Consider the following 22273-nt stretch of genomic DNA (forward strand, 5'->3'; position numbering starts at 1 on the left):
CGTTTTTGCCCATGAGCTTTTTACACTCTCTTTACTTCATTGGGCCATAAAAGTAAAAATCTTATTATTTTTCCTTTGCAAACCAAATAAAGTAAAGATACTCCTAAAATACATTCTTCTCTTTTTTTATTTCCTTCTCTTCCTTCGTCCAAACATACAAGGGGAAAAAATCACCCCCCCCCCCTCCCCCTTTCTTTACCTTATATTTTCCCTTGTCCGTTTCTTTTTCATTTTTCTCCTCCTCCAACTACAACCAAACTCAGTGTACGTAATAAAGCATTGAAGAAGAGGTACTTGTATCCAATGCTAGGTAATTTCCAACTATTATGGTCAGCTATTTTTGTTCCTCAAGAGGCCTACTAGTTGGCCCATCATTTAGCAGCTAGGCCCACCCCATCTCTGTTGTTCCTACTTGGGTGTTTTCTTCCGTGGCTGAAATGGGCTGGTCCCCTTAGGCTTTTGTTGTTTATGTATTTCTTGTTGTACGAACCAAAAAGAAAACCAGGAAAAAAAATTTTATGAGCAATTCTAGAGCTACAACAAATTCTTGACTCATTTTCACAACTAATCATAATTGACCGTTTGTAAGTTTTATATGGATTAATCCCTTCTTTTATTTTAATTGCATCATTCACAACCAATGACGTAAAATAGTTATAAAAACTAGTTTCATTATATGCGCTCTGCACATGTGATGAAATTCTTTTTATTATTTTAATTTAATATAATTTTTTAATTTAAATTTATCTATTATTTGTAGGGTTAAAAACTAAAATTTAAGATTTAAAATGAGCAAACTGCTAAATTTAATATGTGCTTTTTTTTTTTTAAATGTATCAAAATGTGTGAGATATATTCAAATAGAGAATGATCTAATATTCTAATTTTTAGAAGGAAAAAAAGTTTATCTAGTATTTTATTTTTTTAATTTTGTAAAATTACAATTTTAACCTTTTTATTTTTAAAAAATAAAAATTATTTAATTAAATTAAAAATATTTTAAACATTTTTTTAAAGGCGTAGTTATCTCAATCGCTTAATATACAGAGATAATCGTGGATTCATTGGGTTTGAGAATTATTCCTTTTATCTTTGGTAGTGACTGTACCTTTGATCATCCATGAAATGAAAGCAGGAAAAGATGGTCAAATGGGGAACCTAAATATCCAGAGCCAGAGACGTATGCAGCAGGCCATGCTTTTTCATTGGTTTTGATGATAAACANTAAAAAAAATTATATTAAAACCCACCACCAATGATTTGTCAATCACCATCTCAACCCACCCACTGCCGAATCGAGTATCAAATAACTGCAAAAAAAAAAAAAAAAAAAAACCCACAGTGACAGAGATTAATTTTTAGAAGGAAAAAAAGTTTATCTAGTATTTTATTTTTTTAATTTTGTAAAATTACAATTTTAACCTTTTTATTTTTAAAAAATAAAAATTATTTAATTAAATTAAAAATATTTTAAACATTTTTTTAAAGGCGTAGTTATCTCAATCGCTTAATATACAGAGATAATCGTGGATTCATTGGGTTTGAGAATTATTCCTTTTATCTTTGGTAGTGACTGTACCTTTGATCATCCATGAAATGAAAGCAGGAAAAGATGGTCAAATGGGGAACCTAAATATCCAGAGCCAGAGACGTATGCAGCAGGCCATGCTTTTTCATTGGTTTTGATGATAAACAATTTTGTCCATCACTTCACAACACATCAACTAGCCGTATTCTAGAACAACTCTCCAAGTCCAACACTGGTCCACGCTGCTACCTATTTCCAGGCCCGCTGATCAACTCATTTGGGCACCCATACATAAACATTATGTCCATACCCTTATGGGAGAGGCTCACCTCCCGTTATAAACTCTCCCATTTCCTCCTATTTTAATACACTAGACATGAAGTAAATAGAACATACCAGCAGGATATTTTTTTTTTAAAAAAAATTATTTATAGAGTTTAACCTATAGCATTTGTTTATGTGATTTTTGCTCTTTATTATCAGATTAAGAAATTACTCGGCTTTTTACGTAGGCAAAAATTAAACCCAATTGAACTCATAATTTCTTATTCAACCATTAAAAATTTTACTAGTTGAATTAACTATAAACCATACCATGTCATTATTGTTGGTTGGATGCAAATTTATCTCTTCGGAATTTATGATTGTAGCCTATAATTATTGTACTCATCAATAGGAATCAATAGGAAGATGACAAGCAGTGGCCAGGTACATTATTGGTGGAAGCCTTGTCATGCTACGCAAATTGTGTCTGAAAACCTGCAGAATAGTTAGGCCTGTTTGTAACATGGGTTTAAACAACAATTTTCAGTTTTTTTGAAAATTCGTGTGGATAAAAAAGTGTGTAAAAATACGTATAATGTTGTTTGAAAATTGAAAACATGTGTTTAAAATTATGTAGCAAATATTCATGATTGGAGTTCCAAATTTTATGGTACTAAAAAAACAACTCAATTAAATAAAAAAAATTCACCTATAAGCAACTTTCATTTCATTTGTTGCGAAAATATTGTTGTAAGGGCAAGTTTTGGCTCCTAAGCCCAAAAGATGAATGAATTAAGACTCAAAGAGCCCATCACAATAAATTTGTAGAGAATAAACTTAAAAGTTAGGCTTCAATTGATCCAACAGCGTGCATAGTGAATCAAAGATAGTATGAAAGTAAAAAAAAAACAAGCTCTGTGCAAAGAAACCCTTCTTCGGCAAAATCTGAGGAGAGCGGTCCTAATGTATATTTCTTTTAAACTGGGATATAATTTTAGTTCTTTTTGCTACAGTGTTTTCTTTACAGATTTTTCGATCCGTTCCTGTGGAGGGTCTCTTACATTATATAGCTTCCTTTAGATGATCTTAGCCCTCCATTTGTTGACCGTTCAGGCCACTACTTGAGTGTTTGTCCCATCAGACACTTTTCCAAACCCCTTATGAGTTGCGACAGCCAAGACAGCACTGTTCAAGAAACTTTTTCACATAAATGCAGCTAGAATGCATTAAATGTGGTAACATCTACCATCCCTTTAGTCATGTCAAGGCTAACCCCTTCTCCGAAACTCTTTTTCTACAGTGTGATCTCCTCTGGTAACATGCCATTGATGTGGCCTTATTGTCCAAGGGTGTGCCCTCCTCGGCATGATAATGGCCCCCTCAGCCATGAGTATGACACGTGGCGCAATTACCTTATTTAAATTCCTGTACCCCACAATTGTGATAAGAATAAAATGTCACAACATTTTTATAATACAATACCTTTATTTTTAAATGTGCTAAATTCCCATATGATATTTATTATTTTATTTTAACCCATAAGAAATTAACACATGGTTCACAATATTTTTATAATATCTCTATGTTTACATTTTACTTACAATGTTAATTTATATTGTAGAAAAAAAAAATGGTAAATGTTGTACACATTTGTTAAATGTGTATAATATTTACTATTTTTTACAAATTTGTACGACATTTATTACTTTTGTGTTAATGTAAGTTTATATTACAAGTATAATGTAAACATAAATTTTTTTAAAAAAAAAAAAAAAAAGACAAAAAAAACAAAAACAAGCTTAGCACACTTGAAAATAAAATAAAATAAAAAAGAAAAGGGCAGTTCACCAAATTGACCAAACTTTTTTTTTAAAAGAAACAATTGAACAAACCAAAAACACTATTTATGAGCCTCTTTCCTCTTTTTATATAATTAACAGAAATGAAAGATACTTGGTAGACTAATGATCCATTTGGTTGGAGGGATGGAAAAGTGAAAAGATAGAAAATATCTTAATTTCTCTTATTTTTATTTGATTGGGAATGAAAAAATGGAGGGATGAAAAAAGTGAATTTGTATAAATTTACTCATAGACCCTTGTTAAAAAATGATGGCCAATTAAAACAAATAAATGACAAACAACCAAAAAAAATCACCCAATTCATTAAAAAAAAATCATGTCAAAAAAAAAAATCATGTCTAATTAAACAAAGAAGAAGAAGAAGAAGAAGGCAATGCCTAGGAAATCCAAATAAAAGTAGAAGAAAAGGCAATGCCCAGCCCAAGATAGGAAAAGAAAAAAAAGGGAGGCAATGTCCCCAAGACAGCACACAAAAAAAGAAAAAAAAAAAAATGAAGAAGAAGAAGGAATTGGCTACACATGGTCATTTTTGTCGATTAAGTAGCCTCATTTTCTCATTTCAGTTTTCTTTCTAATTTAGGGAAAAAAAATTTTGGTGGGCTTGAAGAGAAAGCACCTGGGCCTTACCATTTATTTTCCTTCCTCCCAACCTAACCAAATATACTCCAAAAAGTTTTCCTTCCCATTTTTAGGGAGAAAATATTTTGGTGAGCTCGAAGAGAAAACACCTGGGTCTCATCATTTATTTTCCTTCCTCTTAACCCAACCAAATATACTTAAAAAAGTTTTCCTTTCCATTTTCCCTCTAAAACTTTCCATCCACCCTATTTCACCTCCAAACAAACACACCCTAACAGTCCACACGCCAAAAATAGCCACGTAAGTCTCTCTTAATTTTGCGTTTCTTTCTTTTGTTCTCTCTCAATTATTCACAACCTTCAGCAAGCAAAGTTAGCAAATCCACTATCACACACCCAACACCCTTGGTAGTGTAAGGCAAGGAGTTGTCCATCAGAGAAGCATGGCCAGTGTGTCAAAATTGCTACATCAGTTTCTCAATTTTTGATCTTATAGTTTCTCTTTCTTTCTCTTTATTTGCTCCATTCTCTCTCTCTCTCTTCAATATTTTCACAACCAAGACCAAGTCTTATGATAATAGCTTAATTTTGTATATTTATATCATTATTAGAAAGCATTATCATACTTATTTTGAGTTAATTCATGCATTTTATATTTGGTTTTGAAATAATGCTAAATAATTAATTTTGTGCTTAATTGAATTTTAATGCGTAAATCTGTCTTTTGTACGAGAATGGAACTAATGGACTTTACTTTTACAAGGGCGATAATGAAAATCAAAGTAGGTCAACCCAATTAAATGTGAATTCAATTGAAGTAAGAAATTAAAGGGAATTTGCACTAAATCCAAGTCCAATTTGGATTAGGATTCCAGCCTGTGCACCACTTAGTATTTTGGGTATAACTTTCTATTCAAATGTCCAATTAAGACGATTCAAGTTGGGCTAGAAATTTAACTTAAAGGGTTACAACTTTATAGTTTACCAAAAGTCCAAAATCTGACTTTAAATGGGTCAAAAACATCGGTTAAGTGAAGCTTGAAAACTTGAGATTTTCTCCAAACGGAAATTCAACTTGTAATAGAACTGTTTGACCTATTTAAATGCTCTTTACAGAAAAATTTGAAGGGAGCTGCCGTAGAACCTAATTTAGGTTTTTTTTTTATTTAATTTTTTTATTATACAGTTTTTAGAGTTTTATTTTGTGTAATAGTTTGCTAGAAGCCTTGCTAAGGCAATGAGTGAAACCCAATCATTTATTAGTATGTTCTTAACAATTATTTTATGGTTTTAATGCTTAAATTCTTATGTTTTTATTTTTTATTTTTTATTGATTTACTCATTTAGAGAAGTGTTTAGTTCTATATAATTCTTTGATTTATTGTAGACTCCGAGTATGTTAAATGCTTAGTATTCCTTGCGAACTAAGTCACTAGTTTTGTTTTGCCTAAAATCAATAAATTTCATAAAACTACCTTAGATAATTAATTATTTAGTTCTTATTGTTAAATTATCCAACTAAAATTATATTTCGTATGAATTTTAGTTGAGTTATAAAATGAATATTGTTAAGACTATCCATAAATGTGTTGTATGCATATCTCAAAAACTTAGCACCTTAATATATTATTATTCCTCTCAATTTAAATTACTTTTACTAAACCATCAAAAACTCTTCAATTAAAATTTATTACTTTAGTTTTATTCTTTTGTGATTTGATAATCAATTCTATTTTCCTATGGATTTGACCTTTGACTTACCGGTTATTATTTTACGACAATCCTGCACTTGAAAATATTATTTAAGTCGCAGCGCCTTGTTGCACCGGAGAAGAAGGAAACATCCAAATTGAATCAAAACTTTTTGGACACATCCAAAAATCCATAAGATGTACAAGCCAGAAATTTTTTTTGGACACATCCAAAAATTCATAAGATGTACAAGCCAAATTGAATCAAAATAACTCTCTCTCAAAAAGAATCCCCATGAACAACCCAGAAAACCCATTCACATGAAAATCAAAGAAATTTTATTAATCACCCAAAATACACACACATCCATTAAATATATCACAAAAATGAAGTGCAAGAAATAAAAAGAGAGAAAACTAACCACGCATTGGTGATGAAATCAGTGGCAAGAGGGAGAGATATAGAAGTTGGAAATTAGGAATAGAAAATCAAAGAAAAAATTGTTGAGCTTCTAGATATTTGCGGTAGCAATTTTGATACGTTGGCTACGCTTCTCAGATGGCGTCTCTAACATTATTTCTGATAGCTCATTGCCTTCCACTGCCAAGGGTGTTGGGTGTGTCACGGTGGGTTTACTAACTTTGCTTGCTAAATGTTGTGAGTGATTGAGAGAGAACGAGAGAAAGAAAATAAAATTAAAAAAGACTGACGTGTCTTTTTTTTTTTGGCCTTTGGATTGTTAGTCTCCCAAATGTCTTTCATCTATATTAAAATGGGAAGAATCAGGAGTGTTTATAACTGGAGGTGAGGCGCTCTCCACTCTAATAACAATGACTTAAAAATAGAACGCAACTGATAAATTTTATCAGTCAAATAATTAGAATTTAAAATTTACATATAAAAAAAGTTTAAAACTTACCTATAACACAAAGAAAAAAAGAAAAGAACAAGCTAACTTATGTACATTCTTCCAAAAAAACGTATATACATTGGTTTATGGCATTTTTTTGAAATAAATTTTATGAGAAAAAAATAAGTATTAATTTTTTTGACGACCTTTTACATTTTTTATAAAAATTATATTAAAATTTTTTAAAATAATTTAATAAAAATTACTCTAAAAACATTATTAATATAACTGTAAAAAAAAAAAAAAAATCAATCTTGACATAGTGCCTTTNGAGTTATGAGTATGTTATTAAGAAATATGATGAACAGGTTGCCCTTTAGCGGGCCAGTTAAGTATAATTATTGTCCTGTCTTTCTAGACATGTAACCTATTGCCCTATTGTGGGTTTAAACTCATGTATTTTGGACATATATCTGCTTATGTAACATTTGATAGGTATGTTGTGAAAAAATCTTATATTCGTTAAGTTTAGGTAGCCTATATGTGACTAACATTTGGATCTATGGACTGCAGTTGAATCTTTTAGCTTGGGCATCCAAGTCTAACCTTGCCACTTGCGTTTTTTGAAAAAATTAAAAAAAGATGCCGTACACTTTCGCCACAATTGAAAAAAAAAACTTTTTTTCCAATTGTGGCAATAGTATTGTCGAAATTGTGGAGAAAATGCCATTGCCACAATCGAAAAAAAAAAATCTTTTTTTTTTTTTCCAATTTCGACAATGCCATTGCCACAATTGAGAAACAAATTTTTTTTTTTTTTTTTTTTTTTTTTTTTTTTTTTTTTCCTATTTTCGGCAATGGCATTGCCACAATTACCAAAAAAAAAAATTCGGCAATGCCACAAACCCATTGAAACAATTTTTTTTCCTCCCATTTTCGGCAAGCCACAATTGCCACAAAATTTTCGGCAAATCCATTACACTTAAAAAAAAAAAAATTGATAAGTGCACACAATTTTTACAACATTTTTACAACAAATTCTAAGTATCAAGTTGTTATTTGTTGTTATTATTAGATTAAAATAATAATCTCAATGTTAAATTTAAATTTGAACTAATAATAACAAGTTACCCGTGATTTATTGTGAAAATATTGTATACGTAGCACATTATATTTTTCTTTAATTCTTCCCTAGATTTTGGCATTCACTTTTCCCCCTCCCATTTTCGGCAATACCATTGCCACAATTACTTTCTTTTGGGAACTCACACTTTCAGTTAGAGCACTTCTCACACAGCTACTCGATCAGCACTATTGGCAGAATGAATTGGGCAATGTCATTGCCGTAATTTAACTTTTCTCTTTCCGGCCTTTTTCTTATTCTCTCTACTACTTTTCTAGGAATTTCAGTAACACTGTTGCCGAAATTCAATATCTCTTCTCAAATCCCTAAGTTGTAACAATATTTATAACACAAATAAATTTCAAATTTACTATATTTAACCAAAAAACTTAATTGAATGAGGTAGAGATAAAAAGAAAATGGTAAAAATGATTGAAAGGGTATTAAGTAAAATTAGACAATATTTGCTGTTGTTTAAACCCACAATAGGGCAATAGGTTACATGTCTAGAAAGACAGGACAATAATTATACTTAACTGGCCCGCTAAAGGGCAACCTGTTCATCATATTTCTTAATAACATACTCATAACTCAAAAGTTTGTTGGGAAGACAATCAAAAATTTTCCGGGTTACAGGCTCTTTATATTTCTTCCTCTTCAACCTCTTTTTAAATGACGCTCTGCCTGAGGACATATTCCGACGACAACTTGAATGCTCTTCGGACGCCAGTCACAGTGGAATACGGTTAAAAACCGAACAAACCATGTTGGATAAAATCATAGGTTTCCTTCGAAAAACTTTAGCGTCCGGAATTACCTGCACAAATATAACTGATATTTTAGTTTTCAATAAAAAAAATTGCACAATTTGTGTAGAGAAACGTTTAGTCTATAGTATTTTAAAAAAATAAATAAAAATAAAAATAAAAATAAAAAACAAAGTGAAATATTGTTATTAATGAAAAAATAATAATTTTACTAATGAATTCGAGTTAAAACTAATAACAACATACTATTAATATTTGCTATAAAAATATTGTAAATATGTTGTCTGCATATCACTAGGTTGCCTTTTACATTTTGAACATGTTGTGTACCTACTATTTTAAGAATTTTGGGGATAGAATAGGAAGTAAAATTTTCCCAACATCTGCTGCTGTAGTGCCGTACAAGGGAGGGTTAAGATGAATTCCTTATTCTTAATAATTTTTTCCCAAATTTGCCACTTGCAATGAATATCTCTATATTTGTTCACAACATCTACTAACCTAAAATCCAAGTTAAATTTCTTATCCAATCCCTCTTAAGATATTTAAACTCCTTTATACCCAATTTTTTTGTCATCTAGGTCTATTTCATTGCACAACAAAAAATAATATTTCAAGATTTCCGGATTAGTCAAATCCGCTTCTTCCACTGGAGTCATTTACCATTATCCATATTTTGCTAGACGGAAAAAAAAAAACAAAAAAAACAAAAAAAAAAAACAAAAACAAAAAACAAAAACAAAAACAAAAACAAAAAAAGAATATTAGAAGGAAAACAAGTAAATGCAAACAAAAAGCAAGAACTTGCATTAATCAAGAGTTTGCATAGCCGACAATGGAGGAGGTGTTGGTGGTGGAAGAGAGTTTCTTCCCTCCCAAGAAGACAGACACCAAACTCCAAAGCTGATATTGATTGTGTGCGAACAATGTATGTCTCCCAAACTATCATCAATCAATAAACTCAAAAATTCAAATCCCACCCAAGATTGTCAAAGAACCAAAACAAAAACAGAGGAACAAGAAGAAAAAGAAGAAGAAAGAGATGTAGCTTAATATTACATTGAACCAGCCATTGCTCCCGAGTAATAGGATACAAGAATCTGCAAAAATAATTCCAACTTATTTAAAAATTGAAACCCACCAAATATAAATACTAACATTCACAATGAAGCACTCCATAAATTCTAAATGGCTAACTCATAATAAGAATCTGAATCTAAATAAGAAATTCACTTGATTTGGACTGAAATCAATAAAATCCTTTTATCCATTCCCCTCATAGAAAAAGAAATTGAAATAATAATGCCATAACTAGTGTACTTTAACCCAAAAAGAAAAAAAGAAAAAAATAAATAGATGTTAGCAGAATACATTGGAGCGTTAAGCTATTGTTATAATAGATTTAAGGCATCCTTCATTTTTTGAGTTAAAATTAGAAAAGTTTGTACCGTGTACCATAGAATTCTCCAATTTACATACAGTAACACGCATGTTCTTAACTGTCACGGTTTGGGATATTGATAAAAATGAGTGTTTCTTTCAATTTCAGTGTTTAGCTGTTTGTTTGTTTGTTTTTTTTTTTGTTTTTTCCTTCTTTTGCCGGCAATCTATCCATGAAGACGGAACAACAATGGAGGAGAAAGAGATAAAGAGAGAAACGTAGAGAGAGTCTAATATAACATTTTTTTGGGTTTAGAGATAGATATAAAATATAATAAATGAGGGATAATTAATGAGATCCTAATCAGAATATTAGCATTAATGAGGGTTTTTTTTTTTTAACCATTGGAATTAATGAGATCCTAATCAGAATATTAGTATTAATGAGGGTCTTTTTTTGACCGTTGGATCTACTTAAAACCAATGGTTTAAAAAATGTGTAATTTGAACCCATAACAAGCTGTTAGGAAAGTAAAAACTTGTAGAGATTCAATTTCCAAAATGAAATTACTGAGTTCTCATGCCAAAGGTCAACCATTTCTAGAGGCACGTAATTTAGATGCAAGGCTTGTTGTAAATCCAATATTACGAGAAAAATCCCAAAATCCAGTTGCCATAAAATGATCTCGAATAAGACCCCCAGATTTGGAGGGTCCCAGATTACGTCTTAAGCTATCATAGGAAGTTGAATCAGTTGATAGTTAGTTTTATAAAAACTTTTTTAAGGCGGGGACCAATAGATCCATTTTAGAGTTTTATTTTTTGATTCAATAATGTTAAAAACATAATAATAGTATTCCATTGCATGATGCTCGACTGTGTGAACATTTGAAATCTAGACAACTTCTTAAGGAAAATCTATTTATTGCCAAATATCCATATTCCTCATATGCCAAAAATAAATGGTAAAGGCTATGGTTGGTTAAGATTGCACATGACGTTAGAGCATTCACATCAGCTCGTATAAATTTTCTGTCTATTTTACATGAAAAAACCTACTTTTTCTATTTTACACATCCACTCTTACAATACATCCACATAGTTTATCTATTCTATACATTTATTCAATAAAATATTCATTATTTAACAATTTTTTATTATTCACTCCCCTCTCTCTCACAGACCCACAGCCACCATCACCACCATCATCACCGCCCAGCCACCGTCACCACTATCATCAGAAACCAAAAGCCGTTAAATCAGAAACCAAAATCGACATCAGATCAAAACGCCATCAATCAACACCGATCAACCTACACTGATCAATCAACGTCGATCAAAACGCCATCGTCTCAATGCGATGGTAAGATCAACCCACACCGATCAACCCACAAAACAACATCAGATCAACTAACACCGATCAACCCACATCGATCAATCAACGCCGATCAAAACGCCATCGTCTCCATGCCTCCACTCCTCCACACATACCCAAATCAACCCACAACCCAAATCAACCCAAAACCAAGCAAACCCACACAAACCAAGACCAACCATCGAGACCTCCCCACGTCGTCGCCATCGATCATCGACCCAAACCCACACCGCCACCATCGAGACCACGCCACGCGCCGATCTCGCCACGCTGTGAACGCCGGTGGCATGCTTTGAACGAGAGAGAGAGAGATGTGAGAGAGGGAGAGAGAATTGAGGATGAAAGAATATAGTGGGTTTTTTTGTGAGAGAAAGAGAGCACAACGCCTGAGAGAGAGAGAGAGGGAGGTGAGAGTCAGTAGATAGGAGAGAGAAAAAACTAATAAAAAACTAAATACATGAGCTACAGTGCCCGTGTAAATTTACACGGGCACTGTAGCTCATGTATTTAGTTTTTTATTAGTTTTTTCTCTCTCCTATCTACTGACTCTCACCTCCCTCTCTCTCTCTCTCTCAGGAATTTACACGGGTACTGTAGATCGTTGATAATTTTAGACGAGTTTACACATTTTAAATGGACTGATGTGGAGTGGCTTTTGGTTCAAAATGTGCAAAAGTGGTCCAAATGTGAATTTTACACATTTATAAAAGAGCTGATGTGATGGCTCTTACTGGAACACCAATCAAAGTTGTTAGAAGTGGAGAAATATTCCTCGGGATATGGGGGTTGAAGTTGATGTCACACACGCTGGACCAATGACAATCACAATGAAATGTAATGGAGTTTCAGAAAAGGGGCAACAAAAACATTGTTGAAGAAGATGGGATGACTGAGAAAATTATGACTCTTTGGAATCCAAGTATAAGTACTCTTCCAAAGAAAGAAGAGCTGTCGAGGGGGGATTAAGTGTACCAAATCCAAGACCAAGAGGGAAAGAACAGTATTCCATTGCATTATGCTTAACTATGTGAATAACATTTGAAATTGGGACAACTCTTTATTGGAAAATCAATTTATTGCCAGATATCCATATTCGTCAGATGCCAAAAATATAAATATTAAATTCCATGGTTTGTCAACTACAAGATAGTTGCACGTGGCATTAGTGCAACACCAATCAAAGATGATAGAAGTAGAGAAAGAGTCCTAAGGATTTGGGGGTTGAAGTCGATGCCAAACACGTTGGGACCAAAGACACTCACAGAGGAAATGCAATGGAGTTTCAGCAAAGGGGCAACAGGGACATTGTTGAGGAAGATGGTAAGAGTGAGAAAATGATGGATATTGTTGGAATACGCATATAAGCACTCTTCCAAATAAAGAAGAGGGTTTTAGTGTACCAAATCCAAGACCAAGAGGGAAAGAATAGTATTCCACTGCATGATGCTTAATTGTTTGAATGACATTTGAAATTGGGACAACTTTCTATTGGAAAACCAATTTACTGTCAGATATTCATATTCGCCATATGCCAAAAATAAATAGTAAAGGCCATGGTTGGTCAACTACAAGATAGTTGCACGTGGCATTAGTGCAACACCAATCAAAGACATAAGTAGTGGAAAAAAAGACTCAAGGATTTGGGGGTTGAAGTTAATGTCATACACATCCAGACAAATGACAATCACAAAGTTAATGTAATGGAATTTAAGCAAGCTGGGCAATGGGGACATTGTCGAGGAAGATGGGAGGAATGAGAAACAATGGATCTTGTTGGAATATCAGTATAAACACTCTTCTAAAGAAAGAAGAGTTCGAGGGGCTTGAGTGTACCAAATCCAAGACCAATAAGGAAAGAATTGCCACGTGAAAGAAGAGTTATGAATGCCATTTGAAATTGGGTCAACTCTCCATTGGAAAATTAATTTATTGTTAGACATTCATATTGGTCAGATACCAAAAATAAATAGTAAAGGTCATGGTCGGTTAACTACAAGATAGTTGCACATGGCAATAGTGCAACACCAATCAAAATGTTAGAAATAGAGAAAAAAGTCACCAGAATTTGGGGGTTGAAGCTAATGCCACACACGAGCGTACGAGACCAATGACAATCACATAGTTGCACATGGCATTAGTGCAACATCAATCAAAATGTTAGAAATGGAGAAAAAGTTTCAAGGATTTGGGGGTTGAAGTTGATCAAAAAGTAAGTGTAATGGAATTTTAACAAAGGGGCAACATGGACATTGTCGAGAAAAATGGGAGTAGTGAGAAAACGTTGGATCCTTGTTGGAATGCGAGTATAAGCAATCTTCCAAAGAAAGTAGGACTGGATTGTTGAGGGTGGGGGGGGTTTGGTTTGAGCGTGTCAAATCTAAGACGAAGAGGGAAAGAATAAATTCTACTACATATATGCTTAATCGTGGGACTAACATTTGAAATTAGGACAACTTTCTGGTGGAAAATCAACTAACATTTGAAATTAGCATTTTCCTATTACTAAATATCCATATTCGTTAGATGCCAAAAATAAATAGTAAAGGCCATGATTGGTCAACAACAAGATAGTTGCACGTGGCATTAGTGCAACACCAATCAAAGATGTTAGAGTGGAGAAAAGGTCAAAGGGATTTGGGGGGTGAAGTTGATGCCGTACACTTCGAGACCAATGACAACCACAAAGTAGATGTAATAGAGTTTAAGTAGAGGGGCAATGGGGACATTGTCGCAGGAGGAGTGAGAAAATGGCAGATCTTGTTGGAATACGAGTACAAGCTTTCTTCTAAAAAAAGAAGAGTTGTCAAGGGGGCTTGGGTGTGCCAGATCCAAGACCAAGAGGGGGAGAGGGTGATGAGAAAAAGTAGGAGGAAAGGAATTATAAGTTGAAGAAATAATAAAAGGTTTAAGGGAGGCTTTTTTTTTTTTGAGAAGGAGGTTTAAGGGAGGCTTGGATGTGTTTAGAAAGGCATTATTTTGTCTAATAGTGTCACAAATTCTAAATCCTCCCATGGATTTTGGCTTAATTAAGGTAGACTGATTAATTATATGAGCCGTTGGATTAGTTGGGTTATCACCCTCAAAAGAATGGTCTATGGATTTTGTTAATGAATTCGCACATTTGAATTTTGAAGAGGCTAGTGAATAGTTTGGATTTGCATATAATAAGCGGATTGAAGAGGCGTGTGGGTGTGGCTGGCTAGCCATGGCTAAATATATTCATTGCCATCCTTCAATACTTTGTTGAAGTTTTTCAAGGAGATATTTCTATGTTTGGACTTTGGAGTGTTCTATTTTTGTAGAATTCTGAATCATGGTAACATCTTAATTAGAAATATTTAAAAACAAAAAAAAGTTAAAGAAAAAAAATTTACCAAATATAAAAAAAGAGAACATGCATGCATCGTGTGGGACCAAACCAGATCTCTTTATATATTGCATCAGCGAATAAAGGGGAAAGACAATTGATTCCCCCATATATATATCTAATCCAATAGATTCCCTCTTGCACAAAGCCCAAGCCACAGAAACCTAATCAACGGTTACTAAACCCGATCTCATACTAAAAATAAAGTACTTGCACACACATGAGTGAAACTCATACACTCTTTTTCTTACCAAGCATTGTATGAATACTGGACCAACCTCTTTTCACATATCTCTTCTGTTATCTCCTTTGTCAAAAATCTCTGCCTTTCTTTTCGTCTCTTCCCTCTTTATTTTTCTTCCCCGAAATCCTCCTCCTCCTTTCTCAGGAGGAGCCTCTTAGGCAACCCAGGTCAGCTTTCTCTTCTTCTGGATTAGATCTACATAGTTTTTATTTTTTTAACATGATTACAAGTTCAAGGTCAGTTTGAAAGTCTAGAAGAATTTTTATGGTTTTTCATTTTAATTTTTTTTTTGTTTTAATTTTTGGGTTTCTAGAAAGAAGCGAAAAACACGCGAATATATGTGGCTGTCCCTAGCTAATCTGGTAAAAATCCATAATCCACTCCAGAAAATAAGGACCAACACCTTCTTGTTATCATAGTTAAAAGCCCAAAAAAAAAAAACATAACTCAAGAGCTCAGGACAGCAGCTATCTTATTATAAGCCTAGACAAATTTTTTTTCTTTGTACCTTTTTTAAGAAAACCAAGAAAGGGTATTTTTTTTTTTTAAATTTGTCAAAGTTCTAATTTTTATAAAATTGAGTACAAGAATTATTGTATTGCTTTTATGGGTATTAATTAATTATGAGCATGAGATAAAGATTTGCAAAATTTTTTCTGTGTGGATCAGGCGTGGTTGGTAGGGTGCAGATCTTAAAGTTAAAAGAGTTGGAAGAGAAAAAAAAGAAAGAAAGAAGGAAAAGATGAACAGGATGAGCATGTATCAGCAAAAGAACAGCATGGGATTGGGACTAGGAGGGTGGTGCGTGGAGGAGAGAGATAACTCTGTGGTGTGCCCAAAGCCTCGCCGGTTGGGCCTTTCCGACCCTTATGTTCACGACCACCATTTCAGACCCTCTCTCAGATGGCCCATCATGTATGTTCAAATCTCTCTTTAGTCTTTCCCTTATATGAAAAACAAGTTTTTGCTTTTTTGAGTTTTTTTTTTTGTTTTTCTGATTTTGGGGTTGGTTTTTTTGCTGTGAAATTTTCAGTCATCAAACTGAGATCGGAGATTCAAAAGCAGGAGCGGAGCTTTTGGATATTATTCTCACAAAGGTTCATATCTCTTTCTGTGTGTGTGGAATTTTGCTTATTAGTATTGTTTCTTTTGTGTGTTCGATTTGTGGGTTATTTTAGATGTTTATTTTATTGTTTCTGAAAAATTCATGCTAGATTAGAACACTGAGCTGACAACATCGTAATTTTTCCAATTCCTAAGGTTGTTTATTTTCATCAATTTCCTCAATTTTCTAAGAAACCAAACACATGGTAACTGCCTAACTGGAACAAGAGCGAAAAAAAAGGGTTAAAGAAATGGATGGTTCAGATTAGCTCGGAGACATGTTAGATATTGTCATGCTTATCTTCTTGTATCGGAGAGAGAGAGTTGCTGATAACTATAACTAATTTTGATTTTTCATTGCTGAGCTTTTTTAATCAATTAATTTTATTTCTGGGATTTTGTGAGCTCAAATATTGGTAACTTTTTATTACAAAGTTCTCATCTACTTAAATTTAATTGCGGCCTTAAAATTTTTGTTCTTTTTATAGGGAAATTGTGCTGAGAAATCCTGTAACCAAGTAGCTTCATCACCACCATTTTTCTGTGGATCTCCACCAAGCAGGGCTTCAAATCCTGTAATTCAAGATGAGCATTTTGGCAATGAAAATGTCATTGCTTTATCTCAAGCACCCCCTTCGCCTTCTGCCCGGAAAGGCCGAGGATGTGTCCGGATGAAATTCGGCCACACACCGGCCCCAGTTCGAGTCGAAGGCTTCGATTGCCTCAGCACAGATAGGAGAAATTGCAGCATCTCTGCTGTGGCTTAAACAATTGAAATATGCAAAAATAATTACTATCAATCACCCTATGTTCAAAGAGCAATGGAGATTTTGGGAGAGAGAGAGAGAGAGAGAGAGGAGCTAATGTTAATGTTTACAGTGAAATGAAAGATGGTGTAAATACAAGGTCAATGGTTGCTTTGTTCGTTGTTGGGTTTTTGTGTATTAAAGTCTAAAGAAGATGTATCATGATGTAAATTTTAAGGTGTTGGGAGAGAGGTGGTTTAATTTTGAGGAATAAATTATTAGAGAAAGAAAGAGCAAGTCTTTCCCTTCTCTTTGTTAGGTTGTTTTTATTTATATTTATATTTAATTTTCAGTGCCTTTCAGAAGAGTTTGAAGTCTTTTAGGAACCTTCGTTGGGAGTCTGTAATCTCTTGTTTTGTCTTTCTATTCCTCTTTGTAATTGTAAGTTGGAGGGAAATGAGGATAAAAATGTCTTTGGAATTTTGCTTATTGTTTTGTTCTTTTTTTCCCTTCTCCCTTGCCTTTTCCTTTTTACGTGTGCTGCCCATTGTAAAATTAATTCCGTAGTGGAATGGTGTTAAAGACTCAGTCATAAAAGCCATATAAATAATAATTAAAAGAGAAAAGATATTTGTGTTTTTTAAATATATTTTTTCATAAGATTTATAAAGAGGTTAATTTTTTTAGACTTTAGAAAGTACTTTTTTTTCATTCCTATCCTAAACTTTGTATATATATCTTCTTTAAAATTTATTAACTTTCCAGTAATTTGAGGTCGAAAAACTAGCTTTTTATAATTTAAAGACAGAAAATAAATTTTTATTAGGATTTAGGAATCAAAATAATATTTTAGTCTTTTTATTTTATTCTATTTAGATTGATAGTATTTCAATATGAGATTAAATTTTTATTAACTCATGTTTTACTTATCCAATCTCAACATGTCATATTACCTTATCACACATTTAAGAATAAATACAATCACACTTAATCAATTTTAATATCCATATATAAATCTAACCAAATTGGGAATCAATCGAGATATTAGGTATGGTAGGATGTATTGAATTTTAAGTAAAATGTTATGTGATAATCACTTATTGAATGATGTAAAACATGAGTTTTAGTCCCTATCTTTATAGAATTTAATCTCTTTTAATATATAACAATTGTTTCATGATAATTATTCTTTATCATTATGTTAATATATCAGTTAATTTTTAATAAAAATAAAAATTAAATCTCAGATATATTTTTTTTTTTAGAATCCTCATATATTTTATTTAACTGAAATATTTTATTTAACTGTAAGAGATTTCACGGCTTGAATTATCTAGAACTCATTTTCAGTATTTTAACTTATCTTGAGTCTTCATTTCTAAATAAAATTGTGCGTAGTACTTCTGAGCTGTTATGATCAGCACCCCGAATAGGAATTTGTCAAAGGGAGATGCCATTGCCATTAGCCAACATTGACGTTTGGGGGGGATATTCTAATATAGGCTAAACAATTTGGGTGGTGACTTTGTTTGTTTGTTTGTTTGTTGTGTATAGGCCCTTCCTTTTGACGTAGATGATAACTATTGGACGTGTGATGTTTGAAGAGAAAAAGGTTGAATGGGTCTTTTAAAACTAAAGGCTGACAAAGTGACAACAGCTTTTATCGACAATAGCTACGTTCTTAAATATTATATTATATATATATATATATAATATGCAGTTCCTGTACCCAAATTCACATTTTGTTTATGGGTCAAATTTTTTGATTTGATTTTAATAATTTCATATTATTGATAAAGCTGAAATCAAGAGTTAAGATATAAGCATGACGAGTAGATTTGGGTGTGAGAAAATCAAGAATTAAAAATACATAAACATGACATAAATTTGGGGGGTGAGAAAGAGCATGTCCCTGGCACTATTTCCTCGCATTACTCATTACATAATAAAAATTGAAATGCTATTTGCCTGTTTGGTACCATCGGGCCTAATGGCTTGTGTCTTGGGCTAACAAGACTCTAATATGCGCCTGTGTTGGTACCTTTTATATTTGGTCAAAATTAGGTTTTAGAGTATTTGCATTAGTGCAATAGTAAAAAGCGTCAAATTTACACCTTCAAACTCTCGTCAATCAAGCTAAAATTTGCAAATTTGTAAAGTTGTTATAGTAACCATGTATATTGTTATTTTATTTTTTTCTCTCTCACCACTTTTCTCATCAAATTCCTCTCTCTTTTTATGAAGCTAATAATAAATAAAGAATAAATTTAAATAAAATAGAATTTAGAATAAATAATGTGATATGAGTATTTTTGAAAAGTGGTTGTGTAAAATAAAACAAGTAAATTCTTACACTAAAATAAACAAAAATTTTGCACAATCTGATGTTAGTGCCCTCTTAATTTAAGAGCAGTTAAGAACTACTGTAGTTACGCCCATGTAAGAAAGTTACACTAATCAACCCTCCTAACTATTTTAGGAGGGTTGGTGTTCTTTATACTTCATTAAAATGAGGTCTTAGTATGATAGCAGTTAAGAAATACTATAATTACGCCTTGGTAAGGAAGTTATGCTAATCAATCCCCCATAGTATCTATACTACTATTTAAAAGATTTATCTTATTTGGGATCTTCAATTTAGATGCTTAAAATACTCTAAAATTCATTCGTTTCTAAGGCTAAAATTATAGGGTTAGACATGTAAAATTAATAATTTAAAAACTCCCAATTTTTAGCTAAATTAAAAAAAAAAAATTATCTCTTACCTCTACATTTCTCTCTCATGTTAGTTGTCAAATACTAATACAATTTATTCTTTTTGAAAAAAATAAAAAATAAAACTTTTTTTCCTCCACGAACGTATCTTTTTTTTTTTTTAATCATTAAACTATTTTTTTCCACTTCTAGATTTCTCTCACATTAGTTAAGTACTAATACAAATTTTTCTTAAAAAAAAAAAAAAAACTGCTACAAGTAAAACGCGTAAATTCAAAAAATAAAAATAAAATGCATTGTCGCTTGAGAAAAATGCGTATGCAATGAAGCTAGTATATATATTTTTTTGTTTTATAAAAAAAATAATACTCCCTCCGTCCTATTTTTTTTGTCCTGTTTGAAAAGTCAAACTTTTTAAGGGAACATCATTTATTATCTTGTCTATTTTTAAAAAATGTATAAGTTTCTAAAACTACCTTTAAAAAAATTTATCAAAAAATTGAATTAGTAAATTAATAGGGGTATAATAGGAACATTAGTAAATTAATGACTTTTATTTTTAGAAACAGGACGATATTTTGAGACATCTTAAAATGAAATAGAGGACAAAAAAAATGAGACGGAGGTAGTAAAAGATTGAGATTTGGTGAGTGGTTGGAATGGGATGGGAAGAAGGGTTGGAAGTCATTTAACACCTCATTAATCCCAAGTCCCAACGCGGACACAGATACATATACAGTTGCGCCGTTGCTATCCGTAAGGCGCGCTGACAGCATAGCATCTGCCGCGTTATCTTCTTATTTTACGCTTTTCTTTCGCTTTAGGTGTGGGTCACAACTTACACACACACACACACACAAAGCCCATCACACAGGAAACTGTCTCTCGTGGAATCTTTCTATCTATCCATATATCTATTACTTTCTCTTCTTCTTTTTGTTTTTCTTGTTGTAAATCAGTTTGGAGTGAATGCCGCTCTTCTCACTTGTCAATTGTCATCATCGTTTGACTGCTTTTCTTTAAGATAGTGAGGTTTTTTTATAATAAAAAAAGAAAAGAAAAGAAAAAAACTTTATATTATACTCTTTTATGAAATCATATTATAGTTTTTTTTTTCTAAGTTAAGTTAGATATTAAGAATAGGAAAATCTTGTAATTCTCGGTAACTTATTTATAGTATTTATTAAAACATATAGTTTTAAAAAAAAACATATAGTTCAAGTAACTTTTATGTCAAATGTATGGGAAAAAAGAAGAAGAAGTTAAAAGCTACTTTTTTTTTTTTTTTTTTTAGTTAGTTTTGTTAATTTTTATTTAAAAAAAAAAAAACTAAGACAAAAAACAGAAAGTTTATTTTTTCCCCCAAAAATACAATACAATGTTTGGGATTTGTTGCCTTTTACTTTGTCTTAGCTTTTTGACAAATAATATAACTTTTAGCTTTTTTATTTATTAAATAAACTAGTTTTTAGTTTTTTTTAATACATTTAATATAAAAGTTATCAAAAATCATATATTTTATAAAAACTATGTAAATAAGCTACTAGAAAAAACACACTTAATTTTCCTTCAATTCAAAAGTGTAGCATTAGCATCCGAGATTGTAAAACTCCCAAAATGCTTTTTTAGCACCCCAAATACCAAAAACCTTAGAGTCTTGGCAATAGATGTGCCAAATGCTAAATTATTAGCATTTGGCATACCAAACACCAAAATCCTTACTTCATGAGATATGCCAAATGTAAAAAAAAAATAGCATGGTGCTATAGTACCCTTTTACTCTTTTAGAAGGGTGCTACACCATGCTATTTTTTTTTTTCCACTTAGTTTTATATATATATATATATATTTACTCTCCTCTCTCCTCATCAGCCACTCTTCCTTGAGTCTCTTTTTCCTCTACCTGTCTTTCTCTCCTTCCTTTGCCTCTATCTCTCTCACAGTCACAACTATCCCTCTCTCACTCTCAACCTCTTGCCATGTTGTCGATGCCTTTAGAACCTACCACACTATCGGCGCTGCCTACCTCACTCTTTGGATTTTGAGTTGATTTTGGTCTTTATTTTTGTGGTGATTTTGGGTTGATCTAACTTTAGGTTTTTGGTGGTTTTGGGTTGATTTGATTTTGGGCTTTTAGGTTTTTTGGATTGGTGATGGTTGGTTGATTTTGAGTTATTTTTACAGTGGCTGGTGGTGGTTGGGTTAATTTTGGTTGTTGTTGGAGGTGGCAGATTTGCATTTTTGCAGTAGTGGTGGGTTGCGAGGGTGGTGGTGTGGTGGTTGGTTGTGAACGGTGGTGGTTGCTAGGATTTGTAATTTTTGTTTTTTGTTTTTCTTTTTATAACAATGGGTTGTTTTTAAAGGATATTTTAATGTGTTGTAATGATAAAATAGAAGATGTGATGTAGGTTGTATTGTAAAATGATGTGCTATAATAATAAAATAGTTTTTTGATATGTTAAAATGACATATTTTAAAACAGTTGATGCTAATGTGTTTACAGCATTTAGGACTTTATACCTAAAAAATGTAGAAGTTAGCTACAATAAGCTTTTATTAGTAGAAGTTCACTGTAGTATTTTTTACTCCTTTTTTATTCTTTTTTCTTCTCTCTCCTCTCTCTCACACTCTCTCTCATCCCTCTCTATATCCCGCCACTCTCACTTCTCTCTGTCATA

General features: G+C 32.3%; 1 protein-coding gene across 1 annotated transcript; it reads left to right on the plus strand.

Annotated features, from left to right (window-relative positions):
- Positions 1-14938: 14938 nt before the first annotated feature.
- On the plus strand, positions 14939-17369 carry LOC112037476 (uncharacterized). The gene is made up of 4 exons (XM_024070317.2): positions 14939-15197; positions 15700-15945; positions 16064-16127; positions 16623-17369. The coding sequence occupies exons 2-4, from the start codon at positions 15773-15775 to the stop codon at positions 16899-16901; spliced, it is 516 nt and encodes a 171-aa protein (XP_023926085.1). The 5' UTR covers positions 14939-15197; positions 15700-15772; the 3' UTR covers positions 16902-17369.
- Positions 17370-22273: the final 4904 nt, after the last annotated feature.

The sequence above is a fragment of the Quercus suber genome, unplaced genomic scaffold (assembly GCF_002906115.3).
Source record: "Quercus suber isolate HL8 unplaced genomic scaffold, Cork oak 2.0 scaffold_43, whole genome shotgun sequence".
Taxonomy (NCBI): Eukaryota; Viridiplantae; Streptophyta; class Magnoliopsida; order Fagales; family Fagaceae; genus Quercus; species Quercus suber.

Bases quoted from the DNA above. Each gene is read 5' to 3' on its own strand.
- LOC112037476 (XM_024070317.2), top strand. From the start codon at position 15,773: ATGAACAGGATGAGCATGTATCAGCAAAAGAACAGCATGGGATTGGGA. The intron at 15,946-16,063 runs GTATGTTCAAAT...TGAAATTTTCAG, and splicing joins TCTCTCAGATGGCCCATCAT to TCATCAAACTGAGATCGGAG. The intron at 16,128-16,622 runs GTTCATATCTCT...TTCTTTTTATAG, and splicing joins TGGATATTATTCTCACAAAG to GGAAATTGTGCTGAGAAATC.